Here is a 26,062-nt window from a genome sequence, read left to right on the forward strand (position 1 = left end):
TCGGACTAAAACCCTCTGCTCCTCGATACATCTTCCCTATCCTCTCAATCCTCTCCTCTAGTCGTGCTAAATCCGCCTCTTTATGCACCAGTTCCCTCATAACTTCAGTCTTGGCAGCCTGATTATCTGTTCCCCCATCCAACCTGCAATTAGGACTGACCATAAGATCTAAATCGTCTTCCTTATCAGGGAGATGTTTAGAACAAATTTGTTCTATGCTGCACATAGGGTAATGTTTTAACCATTTTCCTTGATTCTCCTTTTCAAGAGCCAGCACAAAAGGGTCTGAGGGGGCTGTATTCAAGCCACAATCTTTCTGCCATTCCGGGTGATTCTGCAAAGTGAAAAACATATCAGCATACCTAACCTCATCCCATTTCTGTTCCCATCCTAAAAAACAATATTAAGTGGAACAATGTATTCACAGTTCCATTTTGTGGCCACTTTTCTCCAGAGTCTAGTTTGTACAATGGCCACCATTGATTACAATACTTAATCAAATTCTCCCTGGTTGTTGTTCCCCATGGGGGCCTGCCAATCTTTCTCCAGTGTCACAAAATGCAACCAAGTGAGGATTTTTTCAGAATGCCCCCTTTAGATTGTCCACTACCCATTTCCAGGTAGTAGACCCAAAATGTTATAATACAAATACAAGACAATTATCAATCGATAAAACAAAGTCAAATACCAAATTCTGGAATACCAAATAACTTACCCACTGTGCTGGAAGATCCACACATCTTGTATGGGCAGGATTCCCAAAAGAATGCCTTATTATTGAATGGGATCTTACTTGTGTCCCAGACTGGTCGAAGTGTCTGTGGTCTTCTCCAGGAAAGTCCTCTTCCAGCATGAAGATCCAAAGACCCCTCAGATCCATGGGAGATCAGGCAGAGTGTCCCATCTGGAGTTGCCAAAAAATGATACCAAAATGAGCCCAATAGAAACTTTCTAACACAGTTTTGAGTTTTAGAAAGCAGGCATTATTTATTGCAGCATGCTCATGACGTGGAGGATCGTTCCTCTAATCAAGCGTGCTGAGCATTGGGTAAACAGAGTTTTTATCATACACACTGATTACATATTCATTAGCTATCCCTGCTTACTTGGTGTATATGTATTACTTTATTTTACATAGTTGCACCCCTTATCAGAAGTCCTTATATGTTTCTTCAGTAGTCTTCAATGTCCCGTGTCCTTTTTAGGTGGCTGTTCCTTGAGCCCCACTTTTGAGTAAGCGCAATATCGTTGTTTTGCATAACTTCTGCTTTGTCAGCCTTGCAGAGCTTAGCTGGCATCCTGCTTGCATTTTGCATGAGTTTTGTTTGCCTAAGTTACATCCTTTATCTATTTCTCCAAGGCTATGCTGTTCTGTTCTATTTTCCTTATCAGAGTAAAATGCTGTTCTGTTCTAATGTCCTTATCAGCTGTTGGAATAACTCTTAATTCACCCATTAAGTAATAAAAAACTGATACTACTCATTATGATGAGATGCTTTTAAAATTATCCAAGTAGCTAGGATCTGGGCAGCCTAATAAACTCTATGCTAAGCATTTTACAATTACTAATGTAACTGTAGTATAGTATTGAGACTCATTTATTTTTCCATAACAAACCAAGTTTAACCATTCATTTTTTAAATTCATGCTTATTTATACTTTCCTTGATGTATTTTGTGTAAGTAGGATTTTGTTGCTGTCAGATGCTGAAAAATTTTATAAATAATTTTTTCCTGTCATTTGATTCTTTTTGTGGTCTGTTTAATCTCATGCTTTGTATTTTACATGTTAGATAACTTAGATGACTTGCAAATTCATTCTCAAGTGCATTTGATTATATGTAGTACCTTTCTGTTTGTAATGTTTGGTTTGTTCAGTCATTTGGACTGCTTTAGTGGTAAGACAGATGACTATCTGAGTTGAGTTTGTGTGGGGGAGAAGAGGGCTAAAGAAATTGTATAAAACTGCTTTATTATTGATTGCCCTCATGTTGGCAATAGCTGTTCAACATGCAAAATACAGTGAGCGATTCTTTTATGCATGTTCCAGTTTGGCCAAATTTAGAAATATATCCTCTGAGGGAAGGCACAACCACCCCTCCCCCACCAGGTTCGGGAAAAATAAATTTTCCTCGAAGGAAAGTGAAGGAGATAAAACTATTTATTTAACAAACACACGAGAAAAGGAAAATAATGCTAAATAATAAAATCTCTAGCTGTGGAGAAAAAAAACCTGGGAAAGTGTTCGAATCCTCCCTTTGGTCTCCTCGGAGCTGGGGCTTGGCCCAGGGCCAGGCCCTCTGTGCTCCGTGGAAAGTCCTCCTGATGTGTTCTAATATTGAAGCAGTCCAGCAGAAAAGGGAGAAAATCTGAAATTCCAGGGAAGGAAAAAAAATTCAACTCTCTGTGTCTCTCCGGAGAAAAAGAAACAGAACCACTGGCCAAAAGCTGACTGGAAAACAGCAAGCCGGGTGCCTCCTCCCTCCCCTGCTGCAGCTGGAAAAAAAACCTATCTCTGTGTGACCTTGAACAAGCTGCAAACTGCTTTGAAAAAGTTTTGCTCAGTTTTTTTCCTTCCCCCTCTCAGGCTCAGTTTAGAGGCATAGAAAGGCACAAAGTTAATTTCTGGGCATAGGGCAGCGATATGGGATACACATCATAAAGTCACCCCAAGACAATGCAGTGTAGTGAAGCTTTCTTTTCATGGTGAAAATGGCATATGCATGTTGCATATCAATAAAAATTTAAATTTTTTTGGGTTTTAGTAATACTGAGAAATTCGAGAAATTCAAGTCATTACAAACATGAAAAAATAACTAATCTTCCTGTGTACATTTTTAACTTAATGAGTGTACACTAGTTCATAGCTTTAGAAGAATGAAATCGAGAAAAAGCAAATAGATTCATTTATATTGTTTTAGTTACATGTATTTTATGATTGTTTTTATGATCATTTTTATAGTATCCTATATTTTTCCTTTTGATAAAATTTTATCCAATTGTAATAGGCCAAAGATCTATCATGTGTGCCTTTTTGATTACATTTGCACATACAACTAACAGTCTATATGAAATGAGAAAACACATCATGTATGTTTTTGTTCTCTTCTGAATTACTTCTTTATCATCAGGTTTATATTTCATATATGAATGTTTCATCTGTGTTGATGTTAACTTCTCTTTATTATAATGTAACTTTCAATAACTGCAAAAATAAGAGCAATTCAAAGATATGTTGAATTTTAGATTGTCACTACTTCTTTCCTGATCCTTCAAAATAGAATTTAAACCTGACTTTGGTAATTAGAATGTAAGCTTACTCATAGAGGCATGTTACTGACTGGGTACTTAATTTAACATGATGGTTCAGTGATTTGAAGTACAATCTACATAATCCATGTTACAAAACTTTTTTTATCTCCCATTCCTGTCTTCATAGAAAGAACTTGATTTCCACAGTTTGAAATATCTTCCATTCCCCTTCCCTAGTTACTCTAGGACTTTGAAAATTATTATTAATAAAATAGCAATTTTCAGCCTGGTTGGAGAGCTGAGAAATGTACATGTGTTACTTGAATGTGGAAAAGGTAGTGTACTCATTTGGCATTGTGGTGGGTTGACCGTGTCTGGTTGCCATGGGCTCACCAAGACCCCTTCTCACCCCCCAGCCCCCTCAGTGGGAATGGGAGAAAAATAAGGTGAAAAACTTGTGAGTCAAGATAAAGGCAGTTTAACAAAGAAAAGTAAAGGCTGCACATGGAAGCAAAGGAAAAACAAGATTTTTTTTCTCTTCTTCCCATGAGCAAGTGATGTCCATATACTTGCTGGGAAGTAGGGCCTCAGTATGCATAGTGGTTGCTTTGGAAGACAAATGCCTTAATAATGAATGCCCCCCCCTCTCCCCCCCTTCTCTTAGCTTTTATTGCTGAGCACGTCATAGAGTATGGGATATCCTTTTGGTCACGTTGGGTCAGCTCTCCTGGCTATGTCCCCTCCCAAGCTCTTGCCCACCCCCAGCCTCCTGGCTTTTGAGGAATGGGGTTGGAGAGACAGCCTTGATGCTGTGGGAGCACTGCTCAACAGTAGCCAAAACTGGTTGTTTATCAACACCTTTCTAGCTAAAAATACAAAGCACAGCACTGTGAGGACTGCTGTGGGGAAAGTTAACTCCATCCTAGACATACTCAATACATGCATTTCCAACAACTGATTGAAAATATTCTGTGAAGTTTAGAATAAATAAATACAGTTCTGTGAATTTTCTTGACTTCAATGTATTAGTAGATTGTCATTGCTGCAAATGAGATTATGATGTTTAACACTTGATTTTTATTATAAATTTGTGAGGAAATGTAGTGTGATTGCATGTCTAATACAGAGGAAAAACTAATTGACTTAACATTTTAAATCTTATTTTTCTTATTTGAACAGTATTGCTGAGATCATTGAACATTATAGAAAAGAACAGATTGTTGAAGGATATTACCTTAAAGATCCTGTTCCAATGCAGGTAAAACTTCATCTCTGAGCGCTTGTTATTGAAGGTATTGACTTAATCCTCAAATATTTAAAATATAGGAACTGAATTACTGCAGAGGTATCCATTGTAGTTAAACAGCATCATCCCCTCCTGAATTTTTGTTTTGAGTTTGTGTGTTACTTTCATTTTATTTTCATATGCATTTGTTTATCTAAGGTTGGCTTGTAGTAAACAGAAGTTATGATAAGCTTTGTGCTCTGGGGTGTAAATGCTCCATCTTGTGCCCCTAACTCTGGTCCCTGAACTAGGCTGCTCTCTATTCTTCTGTGTCTAGTATCTTTCTTCCCTCAGAGAAAATCTATATGAACAGAAGAGCTTCAGAGATGATCAAGGGGCCGGGATTACAGGGTGTGTTCAAGAACATTGTTGCCCTGTAGCATAAATTCATCCTAAGAGACCACTGATAATAAACAAACCATATTGTCTAGTTTTTCATAAAGTTATAACTAGTTCAAAAGTATATTTTTATCCTTTCTCCCTATCTATTCTTCAGCTTTCTTGTTTTGATGGTTAGAAATTTGGTTTTAATTTCTAACCTAAATAGCTACCCCTTTGTTAGATCTATTATAGAAATTCAATGGCATTTCTTGTATTCTTCTTTAGTCAGCTCACTAAGATGAGCATACCAAAATCTGGTTTTTGTCTCTTCATAAGATCCTTGTAGTTGCCCTACTACCACCAGTTCCAGTGTGAGTTTGTGTTTCTTGAATGTAATAGACCAGAACAGCTCAGAATGCGATGTCATTAGTAATTCCTTTTTTCTGTGAGAGTGTTTACCAGATTGCCGAAGGTGTCATATCCTAGAAAGTTATCTGTGTCATTACCGTACCCACATTGTATTATATTGTTTACTATTGGTAAGTATCAACAAGAGCAAATTTTATTGTGTATTATTAGACTTATACCTTATTATTCTGATTGTTTTTTTGGGGTTTTTTTTGCTTATTGACTTGTCATCAATGCTTCCCAGTTTTCTGCTACTATTAACTCATGCTCTTCAATGTGTTTGAGACAAATGTGAGGAAACGAATTCAGAGACATCCTTGAAAAGCTTCACCCAATAACTTTCCATGTTCTCCATCATTCTTTTTGGATTATGGCAATCATCTTCCTTTTGGCACTTTGTCTATCCAATTATGGTTCCTGTATAAATAACTTTCTCTGTGTTGACTAATTTGCCATGTGAGACTGCATCAAATTATTTTAAGTTATTCAGATATATTTGTGATTTTGTTTAAAAAAAAAAAGATATTGGTGGTGTAATTACCACATACTGTCATGCTCTGTTTTTGAAGAAAAAAAAATCAAAAGTCTTGCATGCTGTTTGCTTCAATCTAATAGACTTCCTGTTTTTAATTTTGAAATTTACTTTAAAACATTTTTCACTAGATGTGTTGTTTTGTATGTTATTTCTTTCATAGATATGTTATGGAGATCATATGGAGTTAGTAAAAACTTGGATATTGCTTCTATTGTCAGCCCTGTAATTCCTATTACTGAAATGTTTTTCATCTTGCCTTTGTCATGTTCAAAACCATGATTCTTATAGAATAGAGGAGAGAAAAGTAAAGTATTTAGTATGGAGCTAGTGCATATCACTTCATCTTGATACTGTTCTCACTGCTTGATAGTCTCGCTTTTCATGTTTTCTTATGGCTAAAGAACTTTTGCTGATCAGCTGACTTGGTAAGGTCAAACTTGCCTTGGCTTTTGGCCATTCTAGCTGTGTAACTACATTTCCAGATCTTTGTTTTATATGTGAATTTATCCTTTTTTGATGTCCTGTTTCTACTTTTTCCTATTGCTTTTTGTTACAATGATAGTCATTTAGGATACTAGTGCTAATAAGATTAGTGAGGAACTGTGCATTAGCTGTGTGTTAATAATTCAGTTTTTATTGTGATCTATAACATTCTTGTTGATTCAGAGTTAATCCTTAATTACTCAGTCCCAAAATCTGTGGTAGAAGACAGTTAGAAGCTAAATAACCTTTAAAGATTTGTGTAAATTTTGCATAAATCGCTGAAAGATGCTGCTTTCTATTTAGTATTAAGCAAATAAATAGATGTTACTTTTTGAAAGTTGGTCTGTATTTAAACCTTGTTTTTCTTCTCATATTACAATTGCGGCCTAATCATTCCACAAGAAATAGTTATATTATATTTCTGCCAAAGATATTGTATTAAATTATATTGATTTGTTAAGATACATGAGAGAATAAAGAATTGGTAGCATTCAATAAAAGTTCGATTGCAGCTGGATAGTATGCAATTGTTTCACAGTGATCTCTGAGCTTAAAAAAATGTTGATTTCTTCCTTGTTTACCAGCATCAAGAACAAGTGCTTAATGATACAGTGGATGGAAAAGAAATCTACAATACAATTCGTCGCAAAACAAAGGATGCTTTTTATAAAAATATTGTCAAAAAAGGATATCTTCTGAAAAAAAGTGAGTTCTGTTTAATTTTTAAAATGTTTTTTTTTCTAAAAAATGCAGATGTGTATGCATATTTTGTGTAGTAGTGGTACTAGTGGAGGCAAAATTGAAGTGAGCAAAAGGTTGTTTACGAAGGGCTGTGGTGGCTCTATAATGATCAAGATGAAAATTAAGGCTGAATGTTTTTCCAAAATGTACTGTGGTTTATGTATGAATTAGCTGCAGAACCTTATCAGTTTTATTCAGTGGACATTAAACAATGAGCGATTTATTTTTGTTTTAGTCAGTGCCTAAATCCACATTTTACTGGTACATCTAATTTGTCTTCCAACAAATCTCGACATATAAATCTCCAGGTATTAACATTTTTTTTATTAATGCCTTTTTTTTTTTTTTCCTGAAATGTGAAACTGGTCAATTTTTTTATATATGTGTGTTTGGGGTACGGTTCTGATCCAGATTTGCATATACTGTATTCCCATTTGTGGTTTTTAGTAATTTTGATTTAACATCTTGTGATGCAATTTGTTATGCTGATCAGTTGGTAAGAGTTTAGGAATCATTTTCTCATATAAAGAGAACTCTGTTTCTTACTTAAAATAGCCATAATAAATTAGATTGCTTACAGCATCATACATTATTTGCAAACTGTATAGATGTAGTCTTCTCACTGATATGAACAGAGCTCACACACACTGGTTTAATCCTGTTGAGATTAATGAAAATGTGTAGTGAACCATCTAAAATTGTACTTTAATCTGTGAAGAGGGTCTAGTTTTAGCTACATGCTGAAAAAATTGAGTATGTATACTGATATTATTGCTTAAACATAATTCACTGTACATTGTTCTTCTGTTTGCATTTTGACAAAAACCTTACTGTTCTCTTTTTTCTTCATTTACAAAATTTACATTTTCTTTAAAACAATATTTAATTTCTTACTTGCTTTCCTTACAGGCAAAGGAAAGAGATGGAAAAACTTGTACTTTATACTGGAGGGAAATGATGCCCACCTTATTTATTTTGAAAGTGAAAAACGAGCCACAAAACCTAAAGGATTAATAGACCTTAGTGTGTGCTCGGTCTATGGAGTACACGACAGTTTATTTGGCAGGTAGGGCACTGGCTTTTAATTCTTGTACATGCAGCAGGACAGTTAACTACTAGTTTGAGGCATATACAAGATACAAACAATTTGTCACTAATGAGCAAGTTGGCCTGGCACAATAAACTTGGGTTTTGACACCTGACCCTTGTTACTGTCCACGTGCGGGGTTTTTTTTTTGGTTGGTTGTTGTTTTGGGTTTTTTTTTTAGCTTTTGCTGATTGTGAAATGCAAGTACTGTGACTCTTGGTTCATATTGCATTTTATTCCATAATTGGTGTAGATTGCAAGTGCATATGTAGACAAATTTAACTGATTAATGGAAACTTAAGCCATGGCAACTTGATTGCTAGTAACTGTTCATAAACAGCTTCTAGTAAGAAATTTTAGAATTTAAGATTTTCTCATGTAATAGGATGTGATAATGATTTGGCCTTTTGTACTGTCATTTTTCAATATTGTGTATGAATTGTTCTACATGTATTAAAAAGATTGTGAAGCAACTGTATTGTTTTAATCCTATTGAACCAAGAATTGATAAGATCAAGAATTTTGTCAGTTCCAAAAGATCTACATTCTTTTGTTGATAGGTATTAGAATGCTAAATTAGGTAGATAATGTGTCAGTGCTTTTCTATTTAGGAATCAATAAGAATCAGATTAGACCAACCAACGTTAGAGGAACAAGTTAGTTCATATAAGCAAATATTTTAAAAATTATTTTTGCAAGAGAGCATTTTCAGAGTTTCATTTACTGTACTAAATATGTCAACTGCAAGTGATTTGATTATTGGCAAAGACATTGAGAATCAAACCACTTCCTGATATCACTGGTAACTAAGATAAAAGAGATCACACTTTTTTTCATTGTTAATTACAAAAAAATATGCAGTCCTGTCCAATATAGAAGAAAAAGATGCATTTACTCCTGCAAATGTTGTTATTTTTTCATAACAGATAGAAAAACACATTAAACAGCAGCTCTGGTTATTCCATGCATCTTAATATTTATTAAGAGTATTTAATCAACTTTAAGTCTTTTCACATAGATAATGTGAAGATGTTTAAAATTAGTTGCATTTCTTAAGCTGCAAAGATCTGGTGTTCTTGCAGCATCTGATTTTTATACATTTCTTAATCATTTTGAAAAATCTGCACAACTATTGCAATGAGGAGCCATAGATATGAGAGTACAATTTTAAAAAATACTGAAATATTCCTCATGAAAGTTGGCAATTATACATGAAACTTTGGTGGAGACTGTAAACAAGGAGTGTTTTGGTTAATAGTGACTGTTGAGCAGCTTCTAAGAAACACTGTACTGTGGGTTAAAATATATTCGGATAATAAGTAACACTGAAAGTGTGAGTAGAAGGAGATGTATGGTTGCACCTGCTTGGGAAAGCTGTTGATGAAGAACTGTAGTTGAGACAAAATTCCTCTTATTTTTACCACCTACTTAAAATATCTTTCCCCTTTTCTCAGAAGTACAGTGAGAGCTGTAGCTTTGCATGTCTTTGACAATAACTTAAGTAGCCCCTGACCAAGCTACTTTTTGTCCCCCTCCTCAATCCTCCTGTGTGCATAGCCACAAAATGCCATGCCAGTATTTACCTAAGCAATGGATGGGGGGAAGGGAATACTGAAATATCATATGCAAGTGAAGTAAGATCCTTCATGTAACTCTGTGTTTGGGAGAGCCAAATTACCTTGAAGGTAATGTGGAAGACTCAGTGTACTTGTAGCGTTCAACTTTTAATGTAACAGTACAAAATATTTTTGATATTTCTTGGCAAATGAGTGTACATACATAAAATGGAGAAGATGTTATAGTCACATTTAAAGCTTTAAAAGTTTCTATGACACATATTTGATTATGATCCAGTACACATTTTATTGGTTGTGAGAGCTGTGGAACACATTCAGATAAAGAATTCCTTATGTTAATATAGTTTCCTGAACTCCTAAAACAACAAATCCATAATGCATGGTTAAGTGCCTGGGATGTAATGCTGAACCTGTGCATGATTTAAAATGTTCGTGGTGAATAGTCCTCATAAAAGACTTGTTAATGCTATCAGATGCATTTTGCCTCAAGTGTAAGTCAGTGTACATGTATATTCAATACAAACGGTTCCAAGTTTCTTAAATATTCTGAAACAAACTAGTTGAACTAGAGTGCAGTTTTCTTGAAATTACATCATTTATTCCAACCAAAATGCACTTTTGAAGCATGTAGAGACTTTTCTTGTTGGGTTTTCTTCCGACATTTTTGTTTTGTTTGATTTTAAGGTCAAACTGTTTTCAGATAGTAGTTCAGCACTTCAGTGAAGAGCATTACATCTTTTACTTTGCAGGAGAAACTCAAGAGCAAGTACAGGTGAGAGCTTTTGTTGGTAAATATAATTTTAAAAGCAATTTTTTGTTTTGTAGTGTTTAATGATATTATCCTTCTCTAATAGAAAGCATGTGTACAATGTATGGTGGCTATGTCTACATTAGCAAATATTACCATGCAATAATAGCAGATATGTAAGGGATATAGTTGGTGATGATAATCCAGCACCTACATTACCTATGCTTTAGGGATTCTGCTTTAGAGGAGTTCTAGTCTGGTCCCATGGACTGAACTTCCATTAGTGTCCATTAGATATTTCTGGAGAATATATTTTGGAGTTGTTCAGTGCAAAAAAAAAAGTTTGCTTTCCAACTCTTTTCCAACTAATGAACCAGAGCATGGTAATTGGGAGTTTTGTTTCAAGAGCACATTCCTGATAAGAACTAAAATGCTAATGCAGGTATGCCCACCAATCAAAATCTGTCAAGCCATTTGCAGTTATTTCTCCTGTCTTAGGCCCTGATCTTGCCCAAAATAAAGGGGTTTTTGTGTTTTACATTGGTATCATTTAGTTATTAGCTCTCTAACAGTTAATGTTTGCTGATTAAGAAATGTAGGAATGGAATTTAATTCTCTAAAAGTCACTCACTAATAGGAGAGCATATGGAGGATGTGACAATGTTCTTATTTATCAAGTTGTTTTGGTATTCCAGAGCTCAGAAATAGACATTTTGTCTCAGAAGTTAAGCTATGCATTTGATTTTGTTTAAGAATGTGTAGTAGGCAGAATATCCTGTCAGGACATGCAGAATATCCTGTCCTATTTTCTGAACATTTGGTATAATCTGCTTTTGGTTTAGATTTGCTTAACACTTAAGATGTTCACTGCATTTATACAGAATACTGGGATTTCTTTTATAAAATGATTCTGGTTCAGGTAAGTCAGATGTTTTACTGAAGCTTGTGTTCTCAGAAGTTACAGCTGTCTGTACTTTGTAACATTTCACAGAAGAATAGTTTTATTGGCATACTAAGGAAAATTTGATGGTTTTTATATAATGTGGTAAATATCAAAGCAGCTGTCCAATGGATTGCATGTTGTCTGAGGTTTGTACAAATCATTAAGTGAATGTAATGTAGTGTTAGCCTCATATACATTACATATGCTAGCCTCATGACATAGCTAGTGTCATTGTGCATACTATAGTGCATTGTTCCTACCTGCTGTTGTAAACTGTGATGTTTAAGGGGATAGATTTTCCCATTAGAAGGGAGAATAAAGATGACTGTATCTAGGAAATATTTAGATTATTTTAGAGTGTTTAGTAAGTTCTCTGGTTCTTTATTTGCTTTTTCTTATTTGAATAAGAAAGCAAGCCCAAGACACAAGCTAATAAAAATTTGATGCATAGTTGACAGTTCCTTGTTTTGTGGAAGGTTTTGAAAGCTTAAACTTCACTCCCAAAGTGGTTTACTTGAGAATAGCTGCAATATTGAATGGACCTGTATTTTAAAAATTATTAAATTGCACTTTGAGAGTAGCTAGCAGATCTTTGACCTACACCTTTATGAATGTTAGTCAAAACCTAAATTTTGTGCTTCACGAGAACTTACAAAATTTGAGGGCATGGGATGTGAAAACATGAGAAATGAGGCTATAGCATGTCTTCCACCTTCCCAAGTATCTACTCTGCTTTATGTATTTGTGAGCAGAGAGAATGGGGTTGAAGGTTATACTTTTCAGTGTTTTTCTGTTAATGCTGCTTTTTGTTTGAAGCGCATAGAGTAAATACAACTGCATATAAAAATAGAGGACAGAATGATCAGAACAGTTTGACCTATCTGTTATTTTCTCAGAAGCAATCAAGTCTTGCCTCAATTTATATACCATTTTCTATTTAATTAAGTATGACTAATCTGGAAAATTGATAAAGGTCACACTGTATATCCATTAGTAATGCTTGATATTTCTAAAAGAGAAACTCAAATTTGCAAATGTCTTTTTAGATTTACTGAGAAATATATGAATTTTGCTTTACTATTCAAATTTTCATACTCTGAGTTGTATACAAGTTGGCTCTTTTTAAGATAAAGAAACAACTTCAGATACTTTTTGATATGTCAGTTCTATTGCAAGAAGCTGTATCTGACTTTTACACTGTTTTGTGCCTTTATCTTTTAGGACTGGATGAAGGCTCTGCAGATGTTTTGCAGTTTAAGGAAAAACAGTCCAGGGACATCAAATAAACGTCTACGTCAGGTAAAGCTACATAGATGGGGGGGGGAGAGGGGGAGAGGGGGAGAGGTTGCCTCCTTGTTGCAAAATGATGATATATGTCAGAACTTTCCTTTCAACAATAGTAAATCCTGCATGTACTTTCTTTTTCTTTGAGTTATACAGTACCTTTGTTAAGCCAACGGGAATGACTTCCACTCTATTATAATATCTATATACACAAAGATCTAAATGGTGTTTAGGCAATTGGCAGATGCTTTGGTAGGTATTAATTTCTGATCACATTCAAGTAAAAGTGTCAGCAATTCAGCGTTTGTATTGTCTTTACTCTTACAGTTCACCAGATTTGACAGACTTATGTCACATGTAACCAAAATAATAGTATAATTAATATTATTCATTTTTCAGTGACAAATACATGCTTAACTGTGATTATGGTGTATATTCTTTTGGTTTCTTGAGAGTACTGTTGTGGCCAGAATTTCTTTCAGAGGTAGAGGACAGATAATCATAAATGACTACATAAGTGATGATTGAAGAATAATGGGAATCAAGAATCCCTGGTATCTTTGAATGCTATGAATATTGGAAGTAGCTGTTTTACCAGTCTATAGGAAAAGGAATACATTTTATGGGTGGTTTTTTTTTAGGAAATGCAGAATTATTCTCTGGTCAACATTAAAGATGATTGAATACTTATGAAGAAGTAGACTAAATTAGGTCAATTGATATATGAAGTGGCAGAAGAAATTTGGAGCCAAAAAAGCAAAGCACCTACAGTGTGATCATCTGAAATAATTCTGTACTTGCAAACACAAAGCAAATGTTAGGCTGCATGTAGGAATAATATGGAAGATAGATACCATTTAACATTTATGGTATTCTCATTTAGGATACAGTTAGTTTTGATCATCTTATATCAAATGTATAAAGAAAATGAGAAAACTATAGGCTGGAATGAATAAAAGAATTTCCACATAAATAAGTGTAGGAAGTATTGGACTATTTAGAGAGCTGAAAAGTATAAAAAGCATGAATGATCAAGGTAGATGAACTGTATAAAGATCAAAAATCATACTTCCATGACTGCCTTACAGAAGTTATATCAGTTTCAGGGTTTCTTGAACTGTCCTTTGAAATTTCTGGTACTGAATATTTGCATTTAAATGAAATTTTGACCTGATCAAGTATGATATTTCCTCTATTTGACTAAATTGACTTCAGTTGATATCAGTAGATATTTGATTAAGCTATGAATTGCATGCAATTCAGAAGTTTGTAAAATAGTAGAGTGTTTAAAATGTATTTAATGTAAATTAGTTCAGTGTTCACTTCTCATTTTTTGGAAATTGAGTTTCCGAGTGCTCTTATTTTGAGAATCTATGGTACAGACTAATATCTTCCTTATAACTGGGAGAAAAGAGTGTAGTGTGTTAAGGGAATTTTATATAATCTACTGGTTTTTAGAATAGAATAGAATATTTCAGTTGAAAGGAACCTACAGCAATCACCTAGTCCAACACCATGATCAATTCAGGGCTGACCAAAAGTTAAATCATAGTATTAAGTAAGGGCATCATCCAAGTACCTCTTAAACACCGATGGGTTTGGGACATCAACCACCTCTCTGGGAAAAGCCTGTTCCACTGTTTGACCACACTGTGGGTAAAGAAATGCTTCCTAATGTCAAGTCTAAACCTCCCCTGGTGCAGCTTTGAACCATTCCCACATGTCCTCTCACTGGATCCCAGGGAGAAGAGATCAGCACCTCCCTCTCCACTTCCCCTCCTCAGGAAGCTGTATGCAGAGAACAATGAGGTCACCCCTCAGCCTCCTTCCCTCCAAACTAGACAAACCCAGTGTCCTCAGCTGTTCCTCATAGGACATTCATTCCAACTCCTTCACCAGCTTGGTTGCCCTTCTCTAGATGCATTCAAGGACCTTCACATCCTTTTTAAATGGTGGGGCCCAGAATTGCACACAGTACTTAAGGTGAGGCTGCTCCAATGCTAAATACAGCAGGATCATCATCCCTTTTGACTGGCTGGTTATGCTGTGCTTGATGCACCCCAGGATGTGGTTTGCCCTCGGCTGCCAGGGTTCGCTGCTGACTCCAATTGAGCCTAATCTGTAAGGAAAGCACGAAATGCAGCATTGTGTTTGGATTTGTCCATGGTTCTTACTGAAGATACAAGTCTTTAGCTTCAGCAGAATTTTCTATGCATTGAAAAGTTAGTAATTGTAAATCTTATAGTGATGGTTTTAAAAGTAAAAAATGAGTTAAAGCTATGGTGCTAGAGGTTTATTTTCAAGTTGTTGCTCTTACTTTGTCCCTGGTGCCTCTTAAAATCTTCTTTCATTATTCCTCTTCCCTGCTCTTTCTATTAGGAAATTATATTTTGTATTTAATATTTATTCCTTAACATTAAGCCTCCACATGGGGGAGGGAGGAGAGAATTCCATTCTTTCTTAAATAAATAAATAAACTTTGTGTATTTTCTTTAGGTCAGCAGTCTTATCTTGCATGTAGAAGAAGCTCATACGCTCCCAGTAAAACATTTTACTAATCCATATTGTAACATCTACCTGAACAGTGTCCAGGTAGCAAAAACACATATCAGGGAAGGGCAGAACCCTGTATGGTCAGAAGAATTTGTCTTTGAGTAAGTCTTAATCTTATTGAATTACTGAATTTCACTTGAAAGTTGCATTGCATTTAAGATTCTTTGCACTGTACTGTTTTGTATCTGCTTTTTAAAAATACTGTATGCATGGTTATACAGGATCCACAAATGGATGGATAGAATTTTATGTATGAATCTAAGTATCTTTGTTAATATGATTGTCTTTGGCTGGTCATGAGAACTCAGGATTGAAATAACTTTAGAATAAATTTAAATGTTGGCCAAGTATAGTATTAATTGAGGCTTTTTGTCTTTTCCCCCAGCGATCTTTCATCTGATATTAATAGATTTGAGATAAGTCTTAGTAACAAAACAAAGAAAAGTAAAGATCCAGATATATGTAAGTATTTTTATGTAAAGGATGCATATATATTGAAACAATGGATAGAGTTTGCATTGCTCTTGTCAAACATTGTCACAAGAGAATGAAGTATATTCTGTGACTATCATATAGCTGTATTGGTATGTTTTAGATGTCTGTTACTGATTTTACATTAATGTTTTTACAATAAGAACCTGCATGTTTTTTAGTAGTAAAATGCACAGTAATCCAATACTATATATCTGATGGCTTTTCTAGCTCTATTCCAGTATACCTATTGTGTTATACTGTGACCATGTTTACAAAAAAAAAGAAAAGCATTCAGAATTAATCTCCTTTCATAAAATGTTAAGTTTCATTAAGTTAATTTGTTTAATTTTTTTAAGCTCAACTGTGTGGAATTATTTGTCCTTCTCTGGCTTTTTTGTTGCTCCCAGTGAGAAAGAGGGAGAAACAGTAGTACTTTCCTCACTTGAAAATAAATTAAAAAACCCTCCAACTTGACAGTCTGTAGAACAAAATTTGCCTCAGTCCTTGTAGCATCTTGTTCTTCCCCCATTCTATCTCATCTATGTTCCCAAGAATGTACTTTCCTCCTGTTATTTACACAGCTTCTTCAGATGTTTTGTTTCTATTTTTCTATTCCAGAAAACTACTAACAAGATGGTAAGATTTATCAGCTTTCAAAAAACAAAACAAAACAAAAAATCCCAAACCCAACCCACCAAAATGAACCCTCCCCAAAAAATCCACATTTGAATTCTGAGCCATAAAATGTGATTTTTTGGCTTTCAAGGTATTTTGTTTCCCACCATAATTCTTGTAACTTCATCCCTTTGCCTCCTCTCTGTTGCTTGCAGAGCAGACCACCCTCTCACCCAACAGTTGTTCCAAGTACTTTTCTGTTGTGTTCAGACCTGTCCCAAAGCCTAGCACAGTCCTGATAATCTGTTGCTGTTGGTTTTGATTTGCATGGTATTGTGTTACTGGCCTGTTATGTTTGCCTCTGTGTCAATTTATTTCTCTTTTTTTCCTCTCAAAGAAGAGATTTGTAGGGAAACTTTGACCAAAGTAGAAGAATTACTTTGAAGACTGAATGCTCTTGCCAAACCTAATTAAATTTCAAAACTGTTGCCCTTTCCTTTAACTACAAAATTTTCTGCATAGCAGAAGGAGAAAAAAGATGTATTTCATTTGACGGACAAAAGGACTTTCTGATTGTAGTTGTGACCTTGTTATTGCATGGTTCTATGCATTTGAGCTTTATCTTGGCCAAAGCTTTGGTTAGTAAAAGACCCTTTTAAAGGATAATTCATGAATGGGAGACTTCGGTAACTTTTTGTAGTTTCCTTCTCTCTGTCCAGATTAAGGAGATTGTGCTGCTTTTAGATGTATCCAACTGGTGGAAGGTTTTAGATCCTTTTCTTACCTAGGTCAAGAGGATTTGCAATGTTTTTTGATCATGGTTAGGTAGACTCTTAGAGCATAACCTAACAGTCCTTTCATTTTGGGATAAGAATTAGACCATATCAACTTGAATTAACAAGCATCTCTGCTTACATCCCCATCCCTATTAAATATTTGAAGTATATGGGGAGAAAAACTGAGCTAAAAGAGACCATATCAAACTTGCCTGTGTGCAATGTTGCCTAAACCTCCAAAAGCAAGAAAATGGGTTGATTACCTTTCTGAACATTTCTCCTTTGTAGCCACAGTTTTTTAAAGTGGATTACTCTGAATTAGGAGTAATGTGAGGGCTATATTTTTTCAATATTTGTGGTGAGTTGACCTTGTCCGGCTACCAGGTACCCATCAAGCAGCTCTCTCACTCCCCCTCTGTTACAGCGGGGATACTGTAACACGATGCACCAAACCAGGAGGCCGTGGAAAAGAAATATATATATATATATAGACAGATTCTTGGTTGATGTTTCAGAGATGTTTATTTCTCCAGCCGCATGGCCAGACCTCTGCCGAGGAACTCTCACAATCCAGACCTGAGGGTCCTTGCCCGCGCAGGGAAACACAGAACAACCAATCGGAAACAAGGCTGACCAGGGGCTAGGGAAACCCCGTCTCTGTCCCCTCAGGGCCCCTCTCCCAGGGCTACATGGCAGGGGGGGAGACCCCGACACCCCTCCTCAGGGAGACAGGAGAAAATAAGATGAAAAACTCATGGGTCAAGATAAAGGTAGTTTAACAAAGAAAAGCAAAGGCTGCACATGGAAGCAAAGAAAAAGATTTATTCTCTACTTCCCATCAGTAAGTCATGTCCAGCCACTTGCTGAGAAGTAGGGCCTCAGTATGCATAGTGGTTGCTTTGGAAGACAAATGCCTTAATAATGAATGCCCCCCTCCTTTTTCTTAGCTTAGTATTCTTCTTAGTATTGCTGAGCACAACACCATGTGTTATGGGATATCCCTTTGGTCAGGTTGGGTCAGCTGTCCTGGCTATGTCATAGAATCATAAAATGGCTTGGCTTGGGACTTTAAAGATCATCTAGTTCCAACCTGCTGCCATGGGCAGGGGCACCTTCTGCTAGACCAGGTTGCTCCAAGCCCCATCCAACCTGACCTTGAACACTTGCAGGGATGGAGCAGCCACAGCTTCTCTGGGTAACCTGTTCCAGTGCCTCACCACCCTCACAGTAAAGAATTTTTTCCCCAATATCTAATCCAAACCCACTCTTTTTCAGTTTAAAGCTATTACCCCTTGTCCTATCACTACACTTCCTGATAAAGTCCCTCCTCATTATTCCTGTAGGCTCCCTTTAGGTACTGGAAGGCTGCTATAAGGTCTTTACAGAGCCTTCTCTAGGTTAAACAACCCCAACTCTCTCAACCTTTCCTCGTAGCGGAGCTGCTCCAGCGCCCTGATCATCTTGGTGGCCCTCCTCTGGACCTGCTCAAGCAGGTCCACTTCCTTCTTATGCTTGGGGCCCCAGAGCTGAACACAGTACTTAGTGTGGAGTCTCATGAGAGCAGAGTGGGAGAATCATCTCCCTCACCTGCTGCCCACGCTGCTTTTGGTGCAGCCCAGGATACAGTTGGCTTTCTGGGCTGCAAGCACACATTGCTTGTCTCTCCTTTCAGCCAATTTGTATTTGCAGTAGTGCCATAGCTTGGTTTTGAAGTTGAGAATATGCAGCTGGAGGACAAAACATGTCATTGTGATACACATGTATCACTTCTGTGGCACTGAGAAATAAGCCTACTATGGCAGGCTATATACTTGGCTCCTTCCCTCCCATATTCTTCACTAAATATGTGCTAAACGTTTTAAGTAGTGTATGTAAGCACTCTTGCATTGACATGGGTGGACTTAGAACAAGGGGGAGAAACTATGAAGCCTATCAGGTACTTGTTAAAGGTAGTAACAACATATTGTCTACCAACACTACATACCAAAAATAAGACATTTGCAGCCCCTTCTTTGAAGAACATAGTGTAAGAGGTTCAAGTCCTTAACAGCTCCTCACTGCCTTGTAAATGGATTGTGCTAACATATGAATGAGCTGTGGGTGGGAAAGCCAGCATTTAATATGTCCATTATTGAGCAATTTATTCTTTGTCAAGATTTAGATAAGCTTTTATTCTGATTCAGTAACTGTAAATGGTTTTAGGGGGTTTGGTTGGCTCTGGTTGGGTTCAACAAAGGCTTCACAAAGGCTTCACTGTAAACTTAAGTTCATTTCCATTCTGAAAAAAAAACATAAGTTTAAACCACTTTAAGTTTGAATTCCAGATTATAATTATTAATCATCAAAATATAAACTTGTTACTAAATATTAATCCCTAAGCTTTATTTGCAAATAAACCATTAAGAAACCTCAGTTTTACCTTTTATTTTTGCTAATGTTCATCACGTAAAACATTCTTGGTTCAAGGTTGTTGTATATAGTTTTTGACTGTGCTTGCAAAGAATGGATCAACTTGTGGGGGTTTTTCTGTATATTTGTTATTCTATCATAATGTGCTAGACTGCAAAGTTTAAACATCCTTAAATTCTTAACTAATGGCAGTCTCTTATTGAACATAGCCTAATAGTTCAATATACTTTTCAAAGTAGCAGAAAGTGTTCCTTTAAAGTTTTTTAATATAAATTATAACAAGTATTCTGCAGTCCATATGTTGCTATTTCTGTTTCAATCTTTTAAGATCAAAATAAGATTATAATATTTATATGATCACTAGGAAGTGCTACTGTATAGCCATGGGAAAAATTAAATCATCAGGTTATTCTGAATCCTGTATCTCACTGTTCCTGTCAATGAGATACATGCCTTATATGCACAAGCAAAACAAGAAGAAAGCATGTTGCTCAGTTGAGGACATGAGAGCTTTGCTCAGAAGAAATATTTTGGGAAATTCAATTGATTATCTGGTGTAAAGACAGTCCAGTCCCCACGTGATAAGTAGCAGATGATGGTGAATTGGTTTATCCATTACCTGACTTAAATGTGTTATCTTATCAATTCATCAACTCCAAAGAATATGAGATATTAAATCTATATTAGAAATATGATGTCATTCTGTTCCATTATCTGATTATGCAAATAATGTCCCAACATACTGCTGAATTGGGACAGTGGAAAGTCTGCTAGAACTGTTCATAGGCATTGTAGAAAAGTGAAAAAGAAGTGTGTGGTAGTGTTTTTGATTGTTTTGATTTTGGGGGGGATGGTTGGTTTTTTTTTGTTTGGGGAGTTGTTTTGTTTAAATGTGAAGAACTTGATTAAAAGTAGATTTTATCAAGAGATGCAGAAAAAGAGTGTTTGCTTGGAAGTTCCAGACAGTCTGTTCAGGAGTGCACGTGCTTAATTTGGAATGGTCAGTGGTCTGACTGCTGCAGCTTACTAGTCAGCTGTCAGAGCAGACTTTCAATTATGGTTGAATAGGCTGGTGCAGGTCATTACTTAGCAATTTTAAGGTACCAACACCACCAAAAAAAGTGAATTAAAGTTTTTGTCATATGTGGTTGACTTGTCATTATTTGGGCAGCAACCTGCCTGGGAAGGACTTTTTTATATGTTTTGCATAAAATGTTACAGCCTTAAACTTGGGAGTTTCAAAGTATTAAAGAAATACATCTGACAACAATTGGGAAAGATGTAGTAAAGCTAAAAATAAATACTAAAAATGGTAACAAAGACGTTCAAGAGCAGACCTGATAAAAGTATGAGCCCAGGGCTTCAAAAGAGCACAGTGAATTCTAATCATTTTACCTGTTTTAATTTTCTGATTGCTGCCTAGGTTTGATAGGTAGCTGAGGGAACAGAGGGGCTTTTTCCCCTATTTGGGCATTAAAAAGAAAACTTTTTTAATATCTCTGGGTATACATTATTTACAGCATGCTTTATATTTCAACTTCAGTTTTCAGGAGTCTGTTAAACCATCTAAGAGATAATCTGTCCATATATTTGATGACACAAATTTTGATCATTTTCATTAATACTCTTTTGCTGAAGCAAGGTGATGTGCTGAAAAAAATCTTTTTTTTTTATTCAATGCTAGTACTGTTTTGCTGGAGATAACTTATTTAACAATGCTTTTTTCTTAAAGTGTTTATGCGTTGCCAATTAAGCCGATTACAGAAAGGACATGCAACAGATGAGTGGTTTCAACTCAGTTCCCATATACCACTGAAAGGTATTGAGCCAGGATCTTTGCGTGTTCGAGCACGATATTCTATGGAGAAGATCATGCCAGAAGAGGAGTACAGTGAGTTTAAAGAGGTATTGTTTCCTCATTTTTTCTGTCAAAATTCACTTTCTCTGTTGTTTGAGAGAAATTTCAATAACACTTACAGACGTTCCCAAGTTGTATTTGTGGCGACTGTTATTTTAGCACAAATTTCTGAATATTGTTTTGGTTTTCTTTCAGCTCATACTCCAGAAAGAGATGTATGTAGTCTATGCCTTATCACATGTTTGTGGCCAGGATAGAACACTGTTGGCTGGCATTTTATTGAAGATTTTTCTTCATGAAAAGCTTGAGTCACTATTGTTGCGAACACTAAATGACAGGGAAATAAGCATGGAAGGTACTGTACTAATTACACTAACATTAGCTGAAACTCTGGGGAAGGAATGCCTCCCATGTCTTCATTTCTGTCTCCTCCCTTAATTGCATCATATATCAAACGGAGAACACAGCTTATTTTTCCCCTCTGCTTTTTGTTGTCTCATTTTCCCAACTTTACACTTTATTTTTTTCAGATGAAGCTACTACTTTGTTTCGTGCCACCACTTTAGCAAGTACACTTATGGAGCAATATATGAAAGCCACAGCAACACGTTTTGTTCACCATGCACTAAAAGACAGTATATTAAAGATAATGGAGAGCAAGCAGTCCTGTGAGGTGATAACTTGAACTATGGGTTTTTTAAATTTTGATTTGTTGAAATGATGATCTGCTGGTTATTTGCTTTAGAAGCATTTATTAATCCTTCAGAAATAATTTCAGTACTGGAACTGAACTGATTATGATGTCTTTTTCTAAATGTTAGCTTGAACAATGTTCATAGCATCACTTTTAAATAAGCTTTTAAACTCAAATTTCTTTAAATTATGTATTTATTCTTTAGCAGTTGTATGTTCTGTTGTAGTAGTTACTGAATGGCCTACCCTAAATAACTTTTTTTAAGCTCCAGATATACTAGAAGTCAATGTCTGAACTTAGTTTCATTTTTAAACTCCCTTACATTAACTGCTTGTGTTAGATCCTATCTTTATTTCTAAAACAACCCTCCTAACTTCTGTTTAACTTGAACTTAATTATGGAAAGGAGAGGGCTGTGTCCTCAGAATACTGGATTAAAAGATTAAAATATACAGAGTAAGAAAAAGGTGGGTACTTATGGATAGTGTTAAATGTCTGTGCTGTTAAAAGCATAGTGCACTAGAACTTAAGAACTTTGCTTTTTCACATTAGTTTTCTGGCTAGCTCCTGAAACAGATTTGTAAGTTCTGTACAAGTACGAGATTTGTACAGCAGTAGAATATTTAATTTATTTTGAAATAGTATTCAATGTGTAATATCAAATTATATATGTAATTCTATTCAAGAGACAAAACTTATGTCTTTTTCCTTGTTGGTTTTAGTTAAATCCTTCGAAGTTAGAAAAAAATGAAGATGTAAACACTAATTTGGCACATCTACTCAGTATACTTTCAGAATTGGTGGAGAAAATATTCATGGCTGCAGAGATACTGCCTCCGTAAGTTTTCACTCTTCTGTTCGAACTCGTAGTTGGAAATTCCTGTTTGTGGTTTACATTGCACCATAAAATGATGTTTTATTGGTTTATCTTATACTAATCAGTACTAAGACTAAATTCTTTAGGGCTGTGTTGTGGGTTAGGTTTCTCAGGGAATTTCTTCCCATCTGTCATCTGTAAAAGACCCTGGGAGAAGAAGGGAGCGGCACCTGGGGGATGAATAGAACGGGATTGAGTTAACAAAAGAGTGGCTGATGACCCTGGCATTCCAGTGAAGCCTTTAGGAAGTTTTGGCTGGGGGGCGGACTTTCCCACTGGGGGATTTTATTTAGGAATTTCGGCATAGAATTGCTGTGAGAGGTGTTGGGGCTGGCCTGAGACTTGCTGGGGGGTGGGGGCTACCTGCCTTCCTTCCGGTGTGGGATCAGAGAGAGTGGTCGCATGCTGCGGGAGTTGTGCATTTGGCTAAGGGACTTTTGCTACGCTGCGATTCGGACTACAACCGAATCTGCCTGTTTTTCCCTGCTTCTGCCAGCTGCTACTTGGCAGTGCTGAGATCGAACACTGACTGTGAGTTTGCAAAAGGAGTAATTTCCTTCCTTCCTTCCTGGCGCCAGCTGGAGGAAGCGTTGCACCCTTTTTCTGCCTTGACAGAGCCCGCTAGCACCCCCTGCCGGCTGCAAGTGAATCACTGCAGCTTTTGCCTCACTGGCGCTGCCACCGCCCCCTGCTGGTTGTCATCGTAACTACACCAAAGGGGATCCCTAGTGCTTGGTGGGTGGGAAACTTCTGTTATTGTGTTGTTGTTTGGTCTCTTCTGGTTTTTTAAATTATACATAGTCTAGTAAAGAACTGTTATTTCTTTTCCTCCTTTTTTTTTTTTGCCTGAAAGCCCTATAAGTTTTGGAGTTATAATAAATTGGAGGGAGGGGTCTTCTTTTCCATTCTAGGAAGGTTTCCGCCTTCCTTGGCAGACATTTGTCTTTTAAACCAAGACAGGCTGTTACATGTACAGTGAAAAAAAAACAACCATGAATTGTGGTTTTTTGCAAATGTGGTGGGTGTACCTTGGCTGGATGTCAGGTACCCACCAAGCCATTCTATGATTCCTCTTCCTTAGTTGGACAGGGGAGAGAAAACATAACGAAAGGTTGAGATAAGGACCGTTGAGAGATCACTCACCAATTACTGTCACCGGCAAAACTGACTCCAAGGGGTCAGAGAAAAAGAAAAAAAATAAAATATTGATATATTGTTTCTACAAAGAGCTAGATGACAGTACTAGTTAGCAGACAATTGTATATATTTAAGTCAGTTGCCAATTCTTTCTGGTCCTCCTACTCTGAAAAAGAGATGGACTTATTAAAAGTATTAACACTATAAATGGGTGGCAGTAGAATTACACCCTGCTTTGATTACTTCTATTAGGGAAATGCACAGGTTATTTTTTTCTTTCCCTGCTACCTCTTCTGTGAGAGAGAAAAGTCTCTCACGGACTTAGAAAATAGCAAGAAAATCCTCACTAACAGCATTTTTGTACCTACAGTGGGCCTTCGGTGTAGCTGCTGTGGATGCAAAGAAGGTTAAACTGTGGATACAAAAATGCTGCTAGCACGGATTTTCTTGCTATTTTCTAAGTCCGTGAGAGACTTTTTCTCTCTCACAGAGATAGTAGCAGAGTTCTGTAAACAACCAAACACCTGCAACCTTGAGAAGTCTTGTTTATGTCATAGTAGAAAAATATTTTGACAATAGTTGTTTTAGGATTCTAGCCTATCACCCCCAAGGGGTGGCTGATCTTTGTCCAATTAGACTATGAAGAAAAAAGTCTATAAAAGGGTTTGTAAAATAATTAAATAAATCAATCTTGCTGCACAATTCCTGCCTGCTAGATCTTCTCTCCTCCTCCCTATGGCTGCAGGACACGGTAATATACCCTAGGGCATTTTTTAATGTTAAACAGCTGTCTACTTTGCCCAGCCACTTGCAGGACCTTCTGTTATGGGTTTTCTCTGTGTTGAAGAGCAGCAGGTGCAGACTGCTACCATGATATTGAGCTAGTGGCAATATTGCACCAACCAAGATTCTGTGGTTCCCCTTCATAAGCTGATTCATCAATTGGAGAGCCAAGGAGTAATCAGTAAGACTCAATCACTCTTGAATAGTTCCATATGGCCTGCAAAAGTTTGGCGGAGGGTGGAGACTAACAGTGGACTATCATGGCCTGAATGAAGTCATGCCATGGTTTAGTGCTGCCATACTGGACATGGAGGAACTCCAGTATGAGCTGAAGTGGCTGGTCTGTGGATAAGTGTATGATAGAACAGGTATGCCTCCAAAGGGACTGCAGCCCATGGAGAATCCATGCTGGAGCAGGGGCAAGGCATGGAGTTCATTGTGATGTAAAACTCTATAGCCTGGTCCAAAAGGACCAGGGGTGGAGATTGTAATGGATATGTGATTAAACTGTTGTAACCCATGATTTGAGTTGCATGCTAGAAGTAGTACTATAAAAGGGACCACCTGAAGTAGTGGTGGATGAGCTTTGCAAACAGCAGTGCAAGTGCAGCAGTGACACAATCTGAGCTGCCTTTGGTGCCAAATGACTCCACACAACGCACCACTTCTGTTCCAAGTGACCACCATAAACAGAGGCCAGGTTACAGACAAAGTGAACTGAATGGACATTTTATGGACACTTTGGATGGGGGGCTATAGACTAAGGAAATGATATCTGTATGCATACTAAAGGATGGGGAGGAGGGGTGGTGGTTAATGAAGATGTACTGGATAGTGTACAACCCAAGCATATTATGCAAATGGCATGGAAAAAAGAGATGGAGATTATTTTCTTTATAGCAGCCTGAATGGTGTTCTCTTTTAGATTTGTGACTAACAAAACTGTGTTGATAACACACCCATGTTTTGGCTGGACAGTGCTTGCACAGTGTTGAGGGTTGTATTTTCTCTCTCCATTCTGCCCTACCCCCAGCAAGCAGGCTGGAGATGGGTAAGAAGTTGGGAGGGGAAACAGCTGGGATGGCTGACCCCAACTGACCAAATGGATATTCCATATGATATGAAGTTCTGCTTGGCAATAAAGCTGCAGAGAAAGAAGGATGAAGGAGACACATTTTGGAGTTACTGCATTTGTCTTCCCAAGTAACCATTATGTACGATGGA

The 26,062-nt window shown here is 36.7% G+C and overlaps 1 protein-coding gene across 3 annotated transcripts in view; it reads left to right on the forward strand.

Annotated features, from left to right (window-relative positions):
* The window catches only part of LOC309584626 (ras GTPase-activating protein 1-like), a 116,386-nt gene that overhangs the window by 65,233 nt on the left and 25,091 nt on the right, over nucleotides 1–26,062 (forward strand). For all 3 annotated transcript variants that reach the window (XM_082300758.1, XM_082300759.1, XM_082300760.1), the window contains 11 exons: nucleotides 4,431–4,509; nucleotides 6,868–6,988; nucleotides 7,934–8,090; nucleotides 10,373–10,460; nucleotides 12,601–12,678; nucleotides 15,160–15,317; nucleotides 15,602–15,678; nucleotides 21,223–21,395; nucleotides 21,544–21,703; nucleotides 21,879–22,021; nucleotides 22,764–22,879. In XM_082300758.1, the coding sequence (XP_082156884.1) occupies nucleotides 4,431–4,509; nucleotides 6,868–6,988; nucleotides 7,934–8,090; nucleotides 10,373–10,460; nucleotides 12,601–12,678; nucleotides 15,160–15,317; nucleotides 15,602–15,678; nucleotides 21,223–21,395; nucleotides 21,544–21,703; nucleotides 21,879–22,021; nucleotides 22,764–22,879 (1,350 nt within the window). The remainder of the gene's footprint in view (nucleotides 1–4,430; nucleotides 4,510–6,867; nucleotides 6,989–7,933; nucleotides 8,091–10,372; nucleotides 10,461–12,600; nucleotides 12,679–15,159; nucleotides 15,318–15,601; nucleotides 15,679–21,222; nucleotides 21,396–21,543; nucleotides 21,704–21,878; nucleotides 22,022–22,763; nucleotides 22,880–26,062) is intronic.

Source organism: Coloeus monedula (assembly GCF_965178545.1).
Source record: "Coloeus monedula genome assembly, chromosome: W".
NCBI classification, from domain to species: Eukaryota; Metazoa; Chordata; class Aves; order Passeriformes; family Corvidae; genus Coloeus; species Coloeus monedula.